The following is a 14,794-nucleotide window of genomic DNA, read 5'->3' as shown; positions in this document are numbered from 1 at the left end:
TAAATCTGGGTCTGATTGATGTAAAAGTAAACTTTCTTGAAAATCCTGGGATTCAGTGCAGTTATGAGGACTGTGTGGCCAATTACGGACTAGCACCTTGTTGATGGAGATTGTGCATGGAAGATGCAGATGAATGGAAATAGCTTGAGAGTAGCAATGAGAGCAGGAAAGGGCACAAGGAGATACTCCATTAGGATCCAGGGGTAGAGCTGGGTAGGGAGCAGCAGCCCGATGTATAAAGCACATTATACATCGTGCTTTATACGATGTATAATCGTATACATCGGGGGCTCCAGCAACAGTCCTGCCAGAGAGGCGGGGGTGCAGGGTGAGCCCAGCCCTCGGCCTCGGTACCTCCGGGTCCAGAAGGTCGGAGCCAGCGCGGGAGCGGGTCCGGGAGTGAGCGCAGGGGTCGGCAGGAGCTCAGGAAGGCCGGTACCCGCGGTGGGAAAGAGCGTGTTTAAGTTAAAGCGTGGTTTGAGTGTAGCCGACTGGAGACCCCCAGGTTCGAGCGGGGTGGGAGTGGGAGTGGGGGGGGGGAGGAGGGGGGGAGGGAGGGAGGGACGAGGAAGTGGGAAGTGGAAGGATTAGGGGATTGTGAGCAGGAGTAATTTCTAAACAGATGATCGAGACCCAAGACTTTGCAGAGCGTGGCAGATCGCCCTGGAAGAAATAACTCAGGCAGGCCGCGGTCCGGACCGAGGCTCCCGGGGCCAGGTTCAGGGTTCGAGGCCTCAGCTTAGCTGCTAACGGCGGCCAGAGGGCGGGAGAGCGGCGGGGCCCGAGGCTGCGGCTCCGACGTCGGGTTGCGCGCACGAGGCGGCGCGCTCCACGCAGCTCCGCGGGAAGGGAGCGGCCGCCGCTGGGGGGTTGGCCTGGGCAACGCCGCCGAGCGTTCAAGGCTCGTCGCTCCCGGGCCTCGGGCGGCCTGTCCTACCTGACTCTCGATGCTGGGCAGTGGAGCGGGCGAAGTGACGGCTTTCACTCCGAACACGCCCCGTCGCGCCGTCGGCTTCGCAGGCCGGGCCCAGCAGAGGCCTTTCGCCGCCGCCGCCCAGCGTCGGGAGAAAACCACCTGCGGCCGCGCCGCCTCCCCGAGCTGCACCTGGCGTGGCGCTCCCGCGGGCTCCGGAGAGTTAGAAGCCGTGAAAGCCCGGGGAGCTGGAGCTTGAGTCCCCCGGGCCGGGCCTGGGCGCCCGAAAGCAGCGAACTCGAGACCCGCTGGAACCGCGTGCGCGGGGAGGCGTCGCGGCGCTGCGGGCCCGAGGCGGGGCGGGGCCCGGCTTTGCCTCTCACGCCTCCTCCCCTCTGGGACTAGGGGCAACGAGACGGTTCAGTTAAATGTCTAATTGCGAATCCTGGTATGGTCTCCGGGAGGTTAGTCACAGCTGTCTTAATTATTTATGGCTTTGGGCAAATTTCCGACCAGATAACTATATTCTATTGTGAAGCGTCTTGCAGGAAATCTTACAAATACTTGATGGTTCCTTTCAGCTGCAAGGATCCTGCGTCCACGCCCCGGGAGCGCGGGGCCGGCGGGCTTCGGGAACTCGGGTCCCGGGTGCGGAAGGAGCCTGCGGCCGACACCTGCCTCCGCCGCCCCGCCCGGGAGGAGCGCTGGGGGCGCCACGGGCCACCCCTCGGCCCTGCGGCTCCGGGAGTTTCTGAGCGCCCGCGGCCGGCGGCCGGCGTCCTGGGTCCCGCGCCTTGGTGCCGCGCGAGGTGGGAGGGTGGCCCTGGAGCGGGTCCCTCTGGCATGGAGCTGCCAGTCCCCGCCCTCGGGCCGGAGCGCCGCGCCCGAGACCCGCGGGGTGGGGGCATGGCCGGGCGGAGCCGGGGAGACGCCAGGGTCCCGCGCCCTAGAAGGAGAGTTCTTTTTCTTCTTTTTTTAAAATCAGACCTTTTAATTTCTCTCGGTTTGCAAAGAAGTAAAAAAAAAAAAAAAAAAAAAAAAAAAAAAGAGCAAATACGTAACCCGGCAGCTCTGTGAGGCTCCAAAAAGAAGGGTCGGGAACACTAGGTGGGTAAGTTTGCTTTTGAAAAACGTAAAACTTGCGGAAAATTCCCGCTCCGCAGTCTTGAGTGGAATACATTTTGAGGTCTTTTTTCCCCCAACCGTGTCTTTTTTCTTGGTAATGTTTGATCATTATCTGACAGAAATTACTAATGTCACTCAGTGAAAGGCTTAGCGCTGACCATCGGCTTAAGGTGGAGAAACGAGATCAAGACGTGAAAAGGGCAACATCTTCAGGCCGACACTCGCGGGGCGCACAGGAGCGTGGGAAGCACTCAGCACCGTGGCGGCCTTCCGTGCGCCTCGTACTTCAGCCTTGCTTCATTTCATAAGCACCTGAGATTCACTAGGACACAACTGTTTAATCACTAATTTTTACTTAGGAGAATAATTTCAGCTCGGCAATGCTCAGAGAGGGTCTCAGGATCACCTGCTGGGAGAGTTGGGGCAGACCAACCTTAAGTTGATTTCAAATCGCCCCCAAACATATCATGTACTCAGAATGTGAAAGTGTTGTAAATATCTTTGCCGTAGACCTTAAAAAGGGAGCAGGCAAACTTTAAGTCTTTATTTAAGATACTTCAAGAGCTGGAGTTAACATTTTTCTTTCAGATTTTATTTCCGTAACATGAAAAGGCAACAATGAAATCAGAATAAGTTACTTTATTACAAGAACAAAACAGACTTGCTAATTTTGTCTACTTTCACCCATATTACAAATGCAAAGTATATATTATTGTAAGATGGAAGTTACCAAACTCCAAGATATTCTGCATAAATGAAATAAACTCAACTTGCAAAATTAGCAAGTAGAACATTCAAGTATCTACAGTCATTATAAATAGTGTAAAGTACATGCCATATCTACAGTGTAGGGAGAGCATAAACATGTGGAAATGAGTTCTTAAGGAACAGTTAGAATGTTTGTTTGAACAATTTAAAATATTAACAAGAGTACTCAAATACAGAATCAACCAAAACATTTATTTTTTCTCTTTTTTCAAGAAAAACTGTCGAGCTTCTTCCCAGGCCTGCTGAGGAAATCTGTTAGCCAGCTCAAGATAGTCTTGGGAACCAAGGCAATTCCCTGAGAGGGGAAAAAAGAGAGAGAAAAGGTAAATAAAAGAGACTTAAATTCTTTGAAGATTCAGAAATTAAACTTATTTTGATATCTGAGTATAAAATGGAGATATCCACTTCAAATAAACCATGACACATTTTAGGTAAATAAGGTGATTGATCTATGTGTATCAGTCTCTCTGTAGTATATATGACATATATTTTAACCAGAATCCAGTTTGTGCTTCTAACGCATTCAAACATTAACCCCTATATAAAATATTGCAAAAAAAGATATTTTTTGGACTCCACAACAAGAAAAAAATTAGCAACCCGGCAGGCACAGTGGTGCACGCCTGTATTCTCTGCTATTTGGAAGGCTTGAAGTGGGGGGATTGCTTGAGCCCAGGAGTTAGAAGGTGTAGTATGCTATGATCACACCTGTGAAGAGCTACTGCCCTCCAGGACAGGCACCATAGTGAGACCCTGTCAAAAAAAAAAAAAAAAAATTATAGTGAACAAACTAAAAACAGTCACATATTCTGTCCTTAAGTTAGCTATGAAAGGGGAAATCTGTATGTAAATGACCTTTGTTTTTTGAAATAGTCTATTTATTTAAAAGGTAAATGTAGTTTGTCTTTAGAATTGTTCAAGTCTGCCTGTGTAACAAAGCAGTAGGAATGAATAGGGGCTTCACTGGCCAGTGAGTGGGGTAACGCAAACACTCGCAGCTAAACGGGCAGTAGGTATTTGAAAACCAAAATTCTTCCTGGGCAATAGGAATGTGGTATGACCAAGAGCTGCTTTTATACCTAAAGGTGTACCTGGGCAGTGACCTCAAAATATCTTGAGACATTTTTACGGGGACTTACTCTAAGCAAAAGGGGAACAAATATCCAAGGTGCAAACTGGTAACGTAGTGAGGCATCATCATTTAATATCATCATTTAAAAAAAAAAAAGAAGCAAGCCTATTATGAACTGTCATTAACATAGTGATGACCCTTTCTGAGCAAAGGAGAGACCAAGTCCCCATTTGCTGTTCTGTGGGTTCAGCCTACTGTAAATGGGGAAAGGATGAAAGTCAGGGAAAAGATCGTCCTTTGGAAAAGAAAGAAGGTTGAGATTTCCACAGGCCTCAGCCCACCAAGCAGACAGAGGCAGCTTCTGGGACTGTGTCTGCCAGACAGGGTAACAAATTGTGACTCGTCTTTGTGATCAGGAGAAAGAGTAAGAAAAAATGCTTCGACTTCTTAGTGGCAGACAAAACAAAACTGCTGTACAATTGAAAATAAGTACAATCAATTTTTCTAAGTATTTCTAATTCTAATCTATTCAAAGTAACATTGTTTTGTAAGAATAGTAACACATTTTGCTGATTTATGCCAAGTATCCTCCCGTAGTTTAAAAAAACAAAACAGAACAGAAAGGGCCGGGAGTGAGTCAGGGCAGACCTGAACTTGCAGACTGATTCTTGCTTAGACAGACGGCACCGACAGGGATGTAGCCTTGGATTTCTGCAAAGCTGTATCGCTTTCTGTTTAACTTTCCTGAGTGCCTGAGTCAATAAAGTGTCTTTTTTTTTTTTTTTTTTTTTTTTTTTTTTTTTTTTATGATATTGTAACAGCTTTAGTTAGATTTTCTTCTATGCACTTTTCAACACCTGTCCACTGTAGAGGACTTTGTGTGTGTGTGTGACAGAGTCCAAGGTAACACCCCCCAACCTCACTAAGTTCCTGGTGGGTGCCCTAAAGGGTCCTGCTGCGAGTACACCTCTCAATGGCCACTTTGAAGACTATCACACTAATTGAAGAATTTAAGAAGATCTGGATTAGGGTCTACATTCATCAGAGATGCTGTTGTAACAGTCAAGAGCAACTTGTACTTCTCAGTTACAGTCTGGGTGGCAAAATATTAAAAAAGGAAAAATGTGTAAAAATTCTAAATCTCTGACTGTCATCACAGCAAACACCCCAGCAGGAATGCTATAGGAAGAAAAAAACTTGTAAATCTTTTGCCCTGGACTTTGCTAATTACATACCTTTTTTCTCCATGTACAACAATTATTTTCAAAACAAAAATTCAAGCACTTGAACTTACGGGAAATTGTGGGCGACTATTACTAACGACTGGGTTCTGAACACGGATAAGGAACCAAACCTATGTGAATTCAGCATTTGTGTGAGTGACGTAGGCCAGTGGTAACGATCTGGCTCCTGTATTACAAAGCATCCCCTGAGTATTCACCGTTCAATATATCTTGCATGAGATGATTATAAATTATACAAAGATAATTGTGCTTTTCTTTTTCTCCCATAGATTTCTGTACATATTTGGATGCATGCATGCTTCATGACAAAATAGGTTTTTTTTACTCACTGGAATATACTTGGTATCTGAATCTCAAGTGTTTTTAGGTTATGTAGGAAATTGTACATACAGTGTAACAGCTCCAGAGGAAAGGGTGAGACAGATGTCCTAACAAACACACGAAACGGAATTTCAATAGAGACATACTTTTGGGCTGGTAAGGCTGGTTTTCTGCTTGACTTGGCGTCTGTGCAAAATCCTATATGAGAAGAGAAAAGTGTTTTTTATGTCAATGCTATGAAAACAGAATTCCCTAATGGTGGCTGATTCAGGCAACCACTTTTGTATGAATATTTTGGAAACTGATGATACGTAGCCCAGGCTCTCATAAATTTAAACCAAACGGTAATACCGTACATCATCTTGCTGAATTATCGCCAGGGGACGGCCTGCTGCCTACTTTGCAAATTACAACTTCATATCTAATAAGCTAAAATTTAAGCCAAATTTACTATCTTAAAATATCAACATACTTTGATTTTAAAAAAAGTACAAATATAAAAGCCCTATGTGTTCTGCAGCTAAATCTTAAAGTCTGGTCATTTTTACCTGTAGATGGAAAATAAAAAATGTAACACATGATATGTAAATCTTCAGAAACCTATGACCATCAGCTCCTATTTTAATACCAGTTTCGAGTGACTTAGTTACGACGTAACACATAGAGACCTTGAGGAACCAAAAACCAAAATCCTATATATATTCATTCTCTTGAGCACATTTACTTTAAAAAAACCTGATTTAACTTCACAAGTCTAATATGCTATCTGAAATAAACAACGTACGAAATTTCTTCAGTTTTTTTTTTTTTTTTTGTAATGGAGAAAGGCAGACTTAATACTTTTTGATCAGTATCAGTAAGCACAAAAAATATTTCTAATCTTCAGATCCTGATATCATTTGTATCATTATAAGTCATTGTCTCAGCAGTTGAAAACATAAGGAACTAAGCTGGTACAGATGTGAAATTGTTTTTGCTCATTCCATGAAAACCTGCGCGTCCCCTCCTTGGAGTCCCTGACTCCTTTCCCTGCTTACTCTTCTGCACAGCACTTACTGCCGTAGCACTTACCACAGCATCTTACATACTACTTGTTTTACTCATTTTTTTTGTCTTCTGCTTGACTCTCCCCCACTTTAATGAAAGATCCTTGAACGCAGGAATTTTTATGTTTTATTTGTTGCTGTATTTGCAGTGCCGAGAGCAGTGCCCAGCACATCTTACACACTCAAAAATTACCTGTTGAATAAAAGAATGAATACTCTGAATTCAGAAAGAACACTCTCTCAAAATTATCCAGAACGTATTTGTATTTTCTTCTCTCTCTCTCTTTTTTTTTTTTTTTTTTTTGAGATGGAGTCTCGCTTGTCACCCAGGCTGGAGTGTAACAGCACGATCTCGGCTCACTGCAACCTCTGCCTCCTGGGTTCAAGCGATTCTTCTGCCTCAGCCTCACCAGAAGGTAGGATTACAGGCGCCCACCATGACACCCGGATAATTTTTGTATTTTTAGTGGAGACGGGGTTTCACCATATTGGCCAGGCTGCTCTCAAACTCTGGACTTCATGATCTGCCTGCTTCAGCCTCCCAAAGTGCTGGGATTACATGTGTGAGCCACCGTGCCTCATCGTCCTTTGTTTTGTTCTTTGAGACGGAGTTTCGCTCTTGTTACCCAGGCTGGAGTGCAATGGCGCGATCTCGGCTCACCGCAACCTCCACCTCCTGGGTTCAGGCAATTCTCCTGCCTCAGCCTCCCGAGTAGCTGGGATTACAGGCACGTGCCACCAGGCCCAGCTAATTTTTTGTATTTTTAGTAGAGACGGGGTTTCACCATGTTGATCAGGATGGTCTCGATCCCTCGACCTCATGATCCACCTGCCTCGGCCTCCCAAAGTGCTGGGATTACAGGCTTGAGCCACTGCGCCCGGCCGTCCTTTGTTTTTTGATGGAGTCTTGCTCTGTCACCCAGGTTGGAGTTCAGTCGTGCAATCTTGGCTCACTGCAACTCACTCTGCCTCCTGGATTCAAGAGACTCTCCTGCCTCAGCCTCCCGAGTAGCTGGGATTACAGGCACCTGCCACCACGGCCAGCTAGTTTTTTTTATTTTCAGTAAAGACAGGGTTTCACTATGTTGGCCAGGCTGGTTTTGAACTCCTGACCTCAAGTGATCCGCCTGCCCCAGCCTCCCAAAGTGCTGGGATTACAGATGTGAGCCACCTCGCCTGGCCCATAATATATTTTCTGTTTAATTTAATCCCTTAGGATTAAATTAAATTTTTAGAGCCTTAGCTCTAAAAGCATATGAAGAATCCTGAGTGTTGATATGATAGTTGTATACTATAAGATTATGTTAAGATTTAATTTAACTATAAGAAAGTTTTTGAAATCCCTATTTGTAGACCTGAATATCTAATTTAGCATTTTTTTCAGAAAATAAAACGTAGATTCAAACAGAACAATGAAGCCAAAACCAAAACCTTTTCTAACATAATTGATCTAGTTGTGTTTATTAAGTATCTAAAACTGGACAGTCTGGAAAATATAAACTTTGAATTGCTGTCTAAGATGAAGGGGGCTTGGGGAACGCCTAAGCTATCCTCTGGTTCCCAGCTGGGCACTGTCATGCCCTTTCGACAGTGGTACATGTATCTCCACCGGAATGTGGAAGAATACTAATCCCGAACTCTGCTTTCTGTTTCATTATTCTGAAGACAAGCAAGTACTGTGTACTAATCACTTGTGTGTCACGGAGCAGAAATACATCTTATAATGGAACATCTGAAAGGAATGGGAGACTTTCAGCAAATAATGCTTTACAATGACAAAAAGAAATTCACAGGATGAGTTACTGGCAAAGGTTAAAGCATAGTCAACTTGATTTTTCAGTTGACTGTGTTAATTTAGATGTGGAAATAGTACTTTGCTATGGCACTAATTCTGATTCTAGTCCTACAGAATTTAACTGGATCAGAAAAATATAAGGCTGTACTTAAAAGTTGTTTTACATTAAAAAACAGCAATATAACAGGTTTTTTATTTTACACATATACGTAAATATGAAAGTCATTTATTTAAAAATGTACAAATTGGTTTAATTCATCTTTCTTCAGCAATTACTATTTCCTACAGTTAGACTAAAAGCAAGATAAGTACAATAGTTAAAGCCTGAAAGAAGTCTGGCAGTCTTTTAAAAACATTTCCTGAGTATGGGTTACCATGTCATTTAACTGGAAAAACAGCCTTTCCTTGAAATCCTCCAAGTAGAAATTATACAACACCCAATTGCAGTTCCACTAATATTTTAGAAACTATGCTGATATTTTAGAAATTAACTTTTAAGCATAGACATATGCGAAGATTTTCAAAGGTAGTGTGGAGGGCAAAAACAAACAGCTGCCTTGCTTTTACGTCTCCGTTGCATCAGTTCACACATAAAGCCAGACAGTTTGGTGTAACGTAGACGGTACCTGAATGAAAGTGGCCAGTAAAACACAGCTCATCTCTTGCTCCAGAATGATCTTGTTCTGATGGTTGTTGTGACAAGCGGCGATAAGTGAAGGGAACAGGACTTTGATCAGCCGTGGGTCACTGAAGTACTGGAAGGGCAGCTGGCAGAGCTTCTGCAGCACGGTGGGGTGGCGGCCGGACTGCACGATCACCTGAAACGGAGGAGCAGCCCAGGTCAGCCGCCAGCAACGCCCCGCCAGTCCCTCACCCGCTGCGCAGTGTCCGCAAGAACCATGGAAAACGTGCTGAAGGAGTGTAAAGAAAAAGACTAACTCCTTACCAGAGCTTAGGTGATACTTGAAAAGAGCAGGAAAAAAAAAAAAAAAATCTCATTTCCCCACTTAAGGAAAAGATCCTGAAAGTTTTGCACTCATTTAAAAGTTATCATAATCCATGACGAAAGGCGTAGCTGCCACGGAGTAAGGACGCCTATGAAATGGATTCGGAACACACGCTGCTTTAACAAAGCGCTCCCCACGCCCGCCTTAAAGCAGGGTAGTCACATTCCTTAAAACCTGCAAAGAGCTCACTCACAAGAAAGAAAGGCCCTGCCCACTGCAGTCTTCCCTTAACTCGGCTCACTGAATACACTCAATGCAGACGGGTCCGAGAAAGAAAAGGTGATTCTAAGGAAAATGGGAACAGCTTCAGAAAAAGTTATAGGCTCCAAAAGACCCTTTCTCCAATCCATACTTTTTATCTTTGCTTCCATCAGTGCCACTGAGTCTAAAAGGAGAACTGTTTAGACAAATGAGACTTGTCTTGAAGCAGGCTAGGTTTACAACTGTGTACATTTAAAGAAATAGGGCAATGCAATGAATGGGCTTGCAGAGAAGCACTCTTAATTTACTCCCTAGACACACATGATAAACTAAGACATGTCAAAATTAGATCTGTTTCAAGTAACCCTGATGAGACAGTTCTAATATGGAAGTGCTGGGTGACCCGAAGCCCACTTCGTGGTACAGGAGGAAGCTCCTAGAAGGTTAGGAACACTGTAAACCTAAGGTCAGAACTGTAAATTGTACTTGGAAAAACAATTTTACAGGTACACACCCAGACAGGACTACATTCAAATTAAAACCAGAAGGAGAGAATGAAACAGCAGAGGCAGGAGAAACATAAATTACAGGGATTTACAAGTTTTCAAAGTACTTTTAATAATACTTTAAGAACACACTCTCAGATGATAATGCAGTTTAGTTTAAGAACAAAATCAACAAAGTAATAGTTCACATATTTTTGTTCAATAGCTAAAATGACATCAAAAGCCTTTAGAGAATGTTGATAGGAACTTGTTAATACCGTCAAATCCAGAAGGAATTTTAAAGACTTGCGCCGTGTGACCATGCAGCACATGGCTCTGTGCTGCCATTTCTGACTCTGGCTGAGAAGAATATGCCCTATCATTTACTTTATTGATAAAAGCATTTACTTAAATCTTTATTTTAATTACTAGCTACAAGTTCTGTAACACAGCCAAATGGTCACCACGTTAGAATTTATGATGATACCATTATTAGAAGTCTTCTTTTTTTTCCCCTCCTTGGACAAAAATTAAGAACAAGTTTTTTTCTTTAGAACTTCATTGTTAAAACACTATTATTGGAAGATTTGCTAATTGAAAAGATATTATACTGGCCAGTCTGGCTGGCACACGTATAATGTTAACTCAAAGACCCCTCCTGGTTCCTGGCATATCAGCACAGAACGTGAACAGCGCAACTGAAATTTACTCCATCTGGGCTCCTGAACCTCACTAGGGTGAAGCAGAGCCCTTTAGGGACCTGCTGGTCCCCTCGAGGAATAGAACTAGTTATCAGCTGCCGTTTACAGAGATAACCAGCAGTGCAGCCAGATGACTTGCCAGAAGCCACTACTTTTTTTTTTTTTCTTTTTTTTGACATAGAGTTTCGCTCTCGTTACCCAGGCTGGAGTGCAATGGCGCGATCTCGGCTCACCACAACCTCCGCCTCCTGGGTTCAGGTGATTCTCCTGCCTCAGCCTCCTGAGTAGCTGGGATTACAGGCACGCGCCACCATGTCCAGCTAATTTTTTGTATTTTTAGTAGAGACGGAGTTTCACCATGTTGACCAGGATGGTCTCGATCTTTTGACCTCGTGATCCACCCGCCTCGGCCTCCCAAAGTGCTGGGATTACAGGCTTGAGCCACCGCGCCCGGCCCCAGAAGCCACTGCTTTTAAATCCCTGGACTGCAGAAGATGCAAACAGATGTAGGCAGTTTGGTTACCTTGGAGTTCTAAGGAGCTGTACCCCTAGGACCACCTATGACAGGACTTAACCGGGTTACAGGTAAGGAGTCCACTAGGACTGAGGAGACGTCCCCCGCCAACCCTGCCACCCCATGGCTTGGTTATGAGCTAGAATGGGACATCTCGTCTATGCGGTCTTTCCAGTCACATTTTAGACATTGTGGAGACAGGACCAGGAGGTTCAGAAAGGGGCCAGTCCGCAGCACTAACACTCGTGGGCTAATTCGGGTGGGCCTGTGGCGCAGAGGGTGGCGGTCTGTCATCATGAGCACAGACGAACCATCAGCTGACCTGGACTAAGCGCTATCCTTTGGGGCAGGGAGGAGGGCTGGGAATGCAAAGAGCCTGGCCTTGGTGCTCAGGGTCTTTACCAACCCGAGAGGGTTGTCTGAGGGACTCTGATAGACGGGGGATGAGGGCAGGGCTCAGTCTGGCTTCATCCCACCATTCGCTCCTAGGCCTTAGGTGGTCAAAGTCACTTGGACTGCTTGAGCTTTCCAAAGTCAGTAGCGTCATCACGGGATATGAGAGTCTTGCTCAACTAACCAAATAGGCATAATTAAGAGACACCTCAGATTTACACTGGTGTTCTCTCCATTTGCCTCCCTGATGGAGCAGTTACTAAGTCAATAACTTGGTCTTTCACCTTTGTCCAGACAAAGGCTGCCTGTAAGTCCTAAGGCAGGTACCACTGTGAGCCTGGCCAGCACCTGCCTCACCTTTCAGAGTGCACAAGGCCAACGCAAACGTAAAGGGGCTTCGCACAGAGCCTCCTTCCAGAGCACTGCACCAATGGCAGGGAATGGCCTATCTGTAGATTTCTTTGGTAGCCACACTCATCAGCTAGAGAGAGCATGCATGGCCTCGATAATAATGAGAAGCAGCCTTTCAAATATGATGTCCACCTTCAGATGCAGAGTAGGGCTCTGAGGAAATCAACGGAATTTCTACCAACATTCAGGTCAAAAGATGCTGAAATTGAACCTTGCTCTTGGATGTGATTCTTAAATAGGAGCTAACTAAAGAGCTAGGAGATCTGGGTTCTTGTCTTTATTTACCAAGTAGCTGTGTGACCCAGGGAAAATTGCTCCTTTGTTCTGGGTTTTAATTTTAAGGTAGTGAATTTTTAAAGAAGTAACCTTTTTATTCACATTTACACACACACGCCCGCGCACACATACACACACACACACACCCTATGGCCACCCACTTACCTCCCTTAAGTGAATGTCAATTTTTACAAAGTGTATACACCGGTGTCACCAAGTACCCAATTAAGAAAGAGAATATTACCCAGAATGCTGGATCTTTAAATATATTCTTTCAGATATACAAGTGGCCAAAAAGCATATGGAAACATGCTGAGCATCACTAATCATCAGATAAATGCAAATTAAAACCACAATGAGATATCATCTTACACCAGTCAGAATAGCTATTATTAAAAAGTCAAAGAAAAACAGATGTTGGTGAGGATTCAGAAAAAAAGAGAATACTGATATGCTGTTGGTGAGAGTGTGAACTAGTACAACCTCTATGGAAAACAGTATGGAGATTTCTCATCTGAAAATAGAACTACCAACTGGATATCTACCCAACGGAAACTAAATCATCATTTAAAAAGGATACTCACACTTGTATGTTTATGGCAGCACTATTCGCAATAGCCAAGAGATGGACCAACCTAAATGTCCATCAACAGATGACTGACACAGTGAGGTGTGTATGTGCGCATATAAATACACACGATGAAATACCACTCAGCCATAAAAAAATAAAATAGTATCTTTTGCAGCAATATGGATGGATCTAGAGGCCGTGATCTTAAGTGAAATACTCAGAAAGTCAAATGCCACGTTTTTGCTTGTAACTGGGAGCTAAACACTGTGTACACATGAACATGGAAAATGAAATGATAGAAATGGGAGGGAAAGGTGGGAAAGTGGGAGGGGAGTGGGGAATGAGAAATTACCTAATGGGTGGAATGTATACTATTCAGGTGATTGTTAAACCTCATCACTATGCAATGCAGTACGTCCATGCAACGGAAGTACACTTGTACCACTAATCTATTTTTTAAAAACACATGGGAGACATATAAAAAATAAATAAGTAGGCTGGGCGTGGTGGCTCACCCCTGTAATCCCAGCACTTTGGGAGGCTGAAGTGGGCAGATCACAAGGTCAGGAATTCGAGAGCATCCTGACCAACATAGTGAAACCCTGTCTCTACTAAAATACAAAAAGTTAGTCAGGTGTGGCGGGTACCTGTAGTCCCAGTTACTCAGGTGGCTGAGGCAGGGGAATGGCTTGAACTCGGGAGGCAGAGGTTACAGTGAGCCGAGATGGCGCCACTGCACTGCAGCCTGGCAACAGAGCAAGACTCTGTCTCAAAAAAAAAAAAAAAAAAAAGAAAAAAAAAAGAAAAGAAAATAATCTTTCTCACTGAAAGTTACATTTCTACATTTTGAATTTGAGACAAATCATATGGAAACTCTTCGACTATACAGAAAATGAGAGAGGGTACTTCAAGGCTTCCCGGGAGCTATTCTTGATCGTTCTCTGGAGAGAGGACTGTGGATGCACAGCTCCTCTGGTCTTCTCAGCAGAGGCTAGTGGACACCTGGAAATTGTAGGTGAATTTCTGGTGGAGGGAAGAAGCTCAAAGATGCAATACAAAACTGTCGTAATTGGCTTGTGCTACTGTCACAATATACCATAGACTGGGCCACTTAAACAACAGAAATTTACTTTCCACGGTTCTGGAGGCTGCAAGTCTGAGGTCAGGGTACCAGAAGGGTGGGGTTTTGGTGAGGGCCTTCCTGGTTTGCAGACCAGATGGCTGCCTTATGTGCTCACAAGGTCTCTCCTTGGTGAGTGCATTTGGAGAGCGAGATCTCTCTTTTCCTTTTATAAGACCATTAATCCTATCGGATCATGGCGCCAACCTTATGACCTCATCTATCACCTCCTAAAAGCCGTATCTCAAAATACAACTACATTGCAGGTTAGGGCTTTAACATACGAATTTTGGGAAAATAGTTCAGTCCATAGCACAATGCTTATCGTTTTCTCATCAACCTCAGCCAGAATTATGTTCCATCAGAAAGGCTACCATCTCTAACCAGGTGCACTTCAGAGTCAGTTGAGTGGCTCTTCCTAGGTCAGTTGTTTCTCAGTGGCCATAAGCCAAGAAGCTACAGCTCAAGAGTGCTGGTGTTAGGCACGGGCTCTAGGTCTGGCTCTGCCCCTCATCTGTTATCGTCACTGAACTCATCTGAACCTTAGAGTCTTTATAAAATGAGGGTAGATGGCAGCCTTTTTGGATGAGGATCCAATGAGACAGTATCTGTGACCGTTAAGTACAGAACAGTGTTAGCTGTGAGTGTCTGGTTAGCTGACCAGTTCTGCTGCTCAGTCTTCTCCTGCTGCACCTGAGGTCCACACACTTCCAGAACCAGAAGCCCCGTCCCAGTGTGAGGCTTCCTAAATGCTTTCCACCGTCTTACCCTGCTCCCCATCTCCCCTGCCCCATTGCTCCATAAGGAGTACTTTTCAGAGCACAGGGTTTG

At 44.5% G+C, this 14,794-nt stretch overlaps 1 protein-coding gene across 12 annotated transcripts in view; it reads right to left on the bottom strand.

The window, feature by feature from the left end:
• Nucleotides 1-2,562: 2,562 nt before the first annotated feature.
• Nucleotides 2,563-14,794, bottom strand: part of SCAPER (S-phase cyclin A associated protein in the ER) — a 535,706-nt gene continuing 523,474 nt past the window's right edge. For 9 of the 12 annotated variants that reach the window (XM_074392618.1, XM_074392621.1, XM_074392623.1 and 6 more), the window contains 3 exons: nt 8,911-9,102; nt 5,513-5,641; nt 2,563-3,101 (listed from right to left, as the gene is read on the bottom strand). In XM_074392618.1, the coding sequence (XP_074248719.1) occupies nt 3,015-3,101; nt 5,513-5,641; nt 8,911-9,102 (408 nt within the window). In that variant the 3' untranslated portion in view covers nt 2,563-3,014. The remainder of the gene's footprint in view (nt 3,102-5,512; nt 5,642-8,910; nt 9,103-14,794) is intronic. The other 3 variants (XM_074392622.1, XM_074392626.1, XM_074392627.1) reach the window with 1 other exon arrangement.

The sequence above is a fragment of the Saimiri boliviensis genome, chromosome 2 (genome assembly GCF_048565385.1).
Source record: "Saimiri boliviensis isolate mSaiBol1 chromosome 2, mSaiBol1.pri, whole genome shotgun sequence".
Taxonomy (NCBI): domain Eukaryota; kingdom Metazoa; phylum Chordata; class Mammalia; order Primates; family Cebidae; genus Saimiri; species Saimiri boliviensis.
The sequence above is the reverse complement of the archived record's forward strand: the minus strand, read 5'-3'. Positions and strand labels throughout refer to the sequence as shown.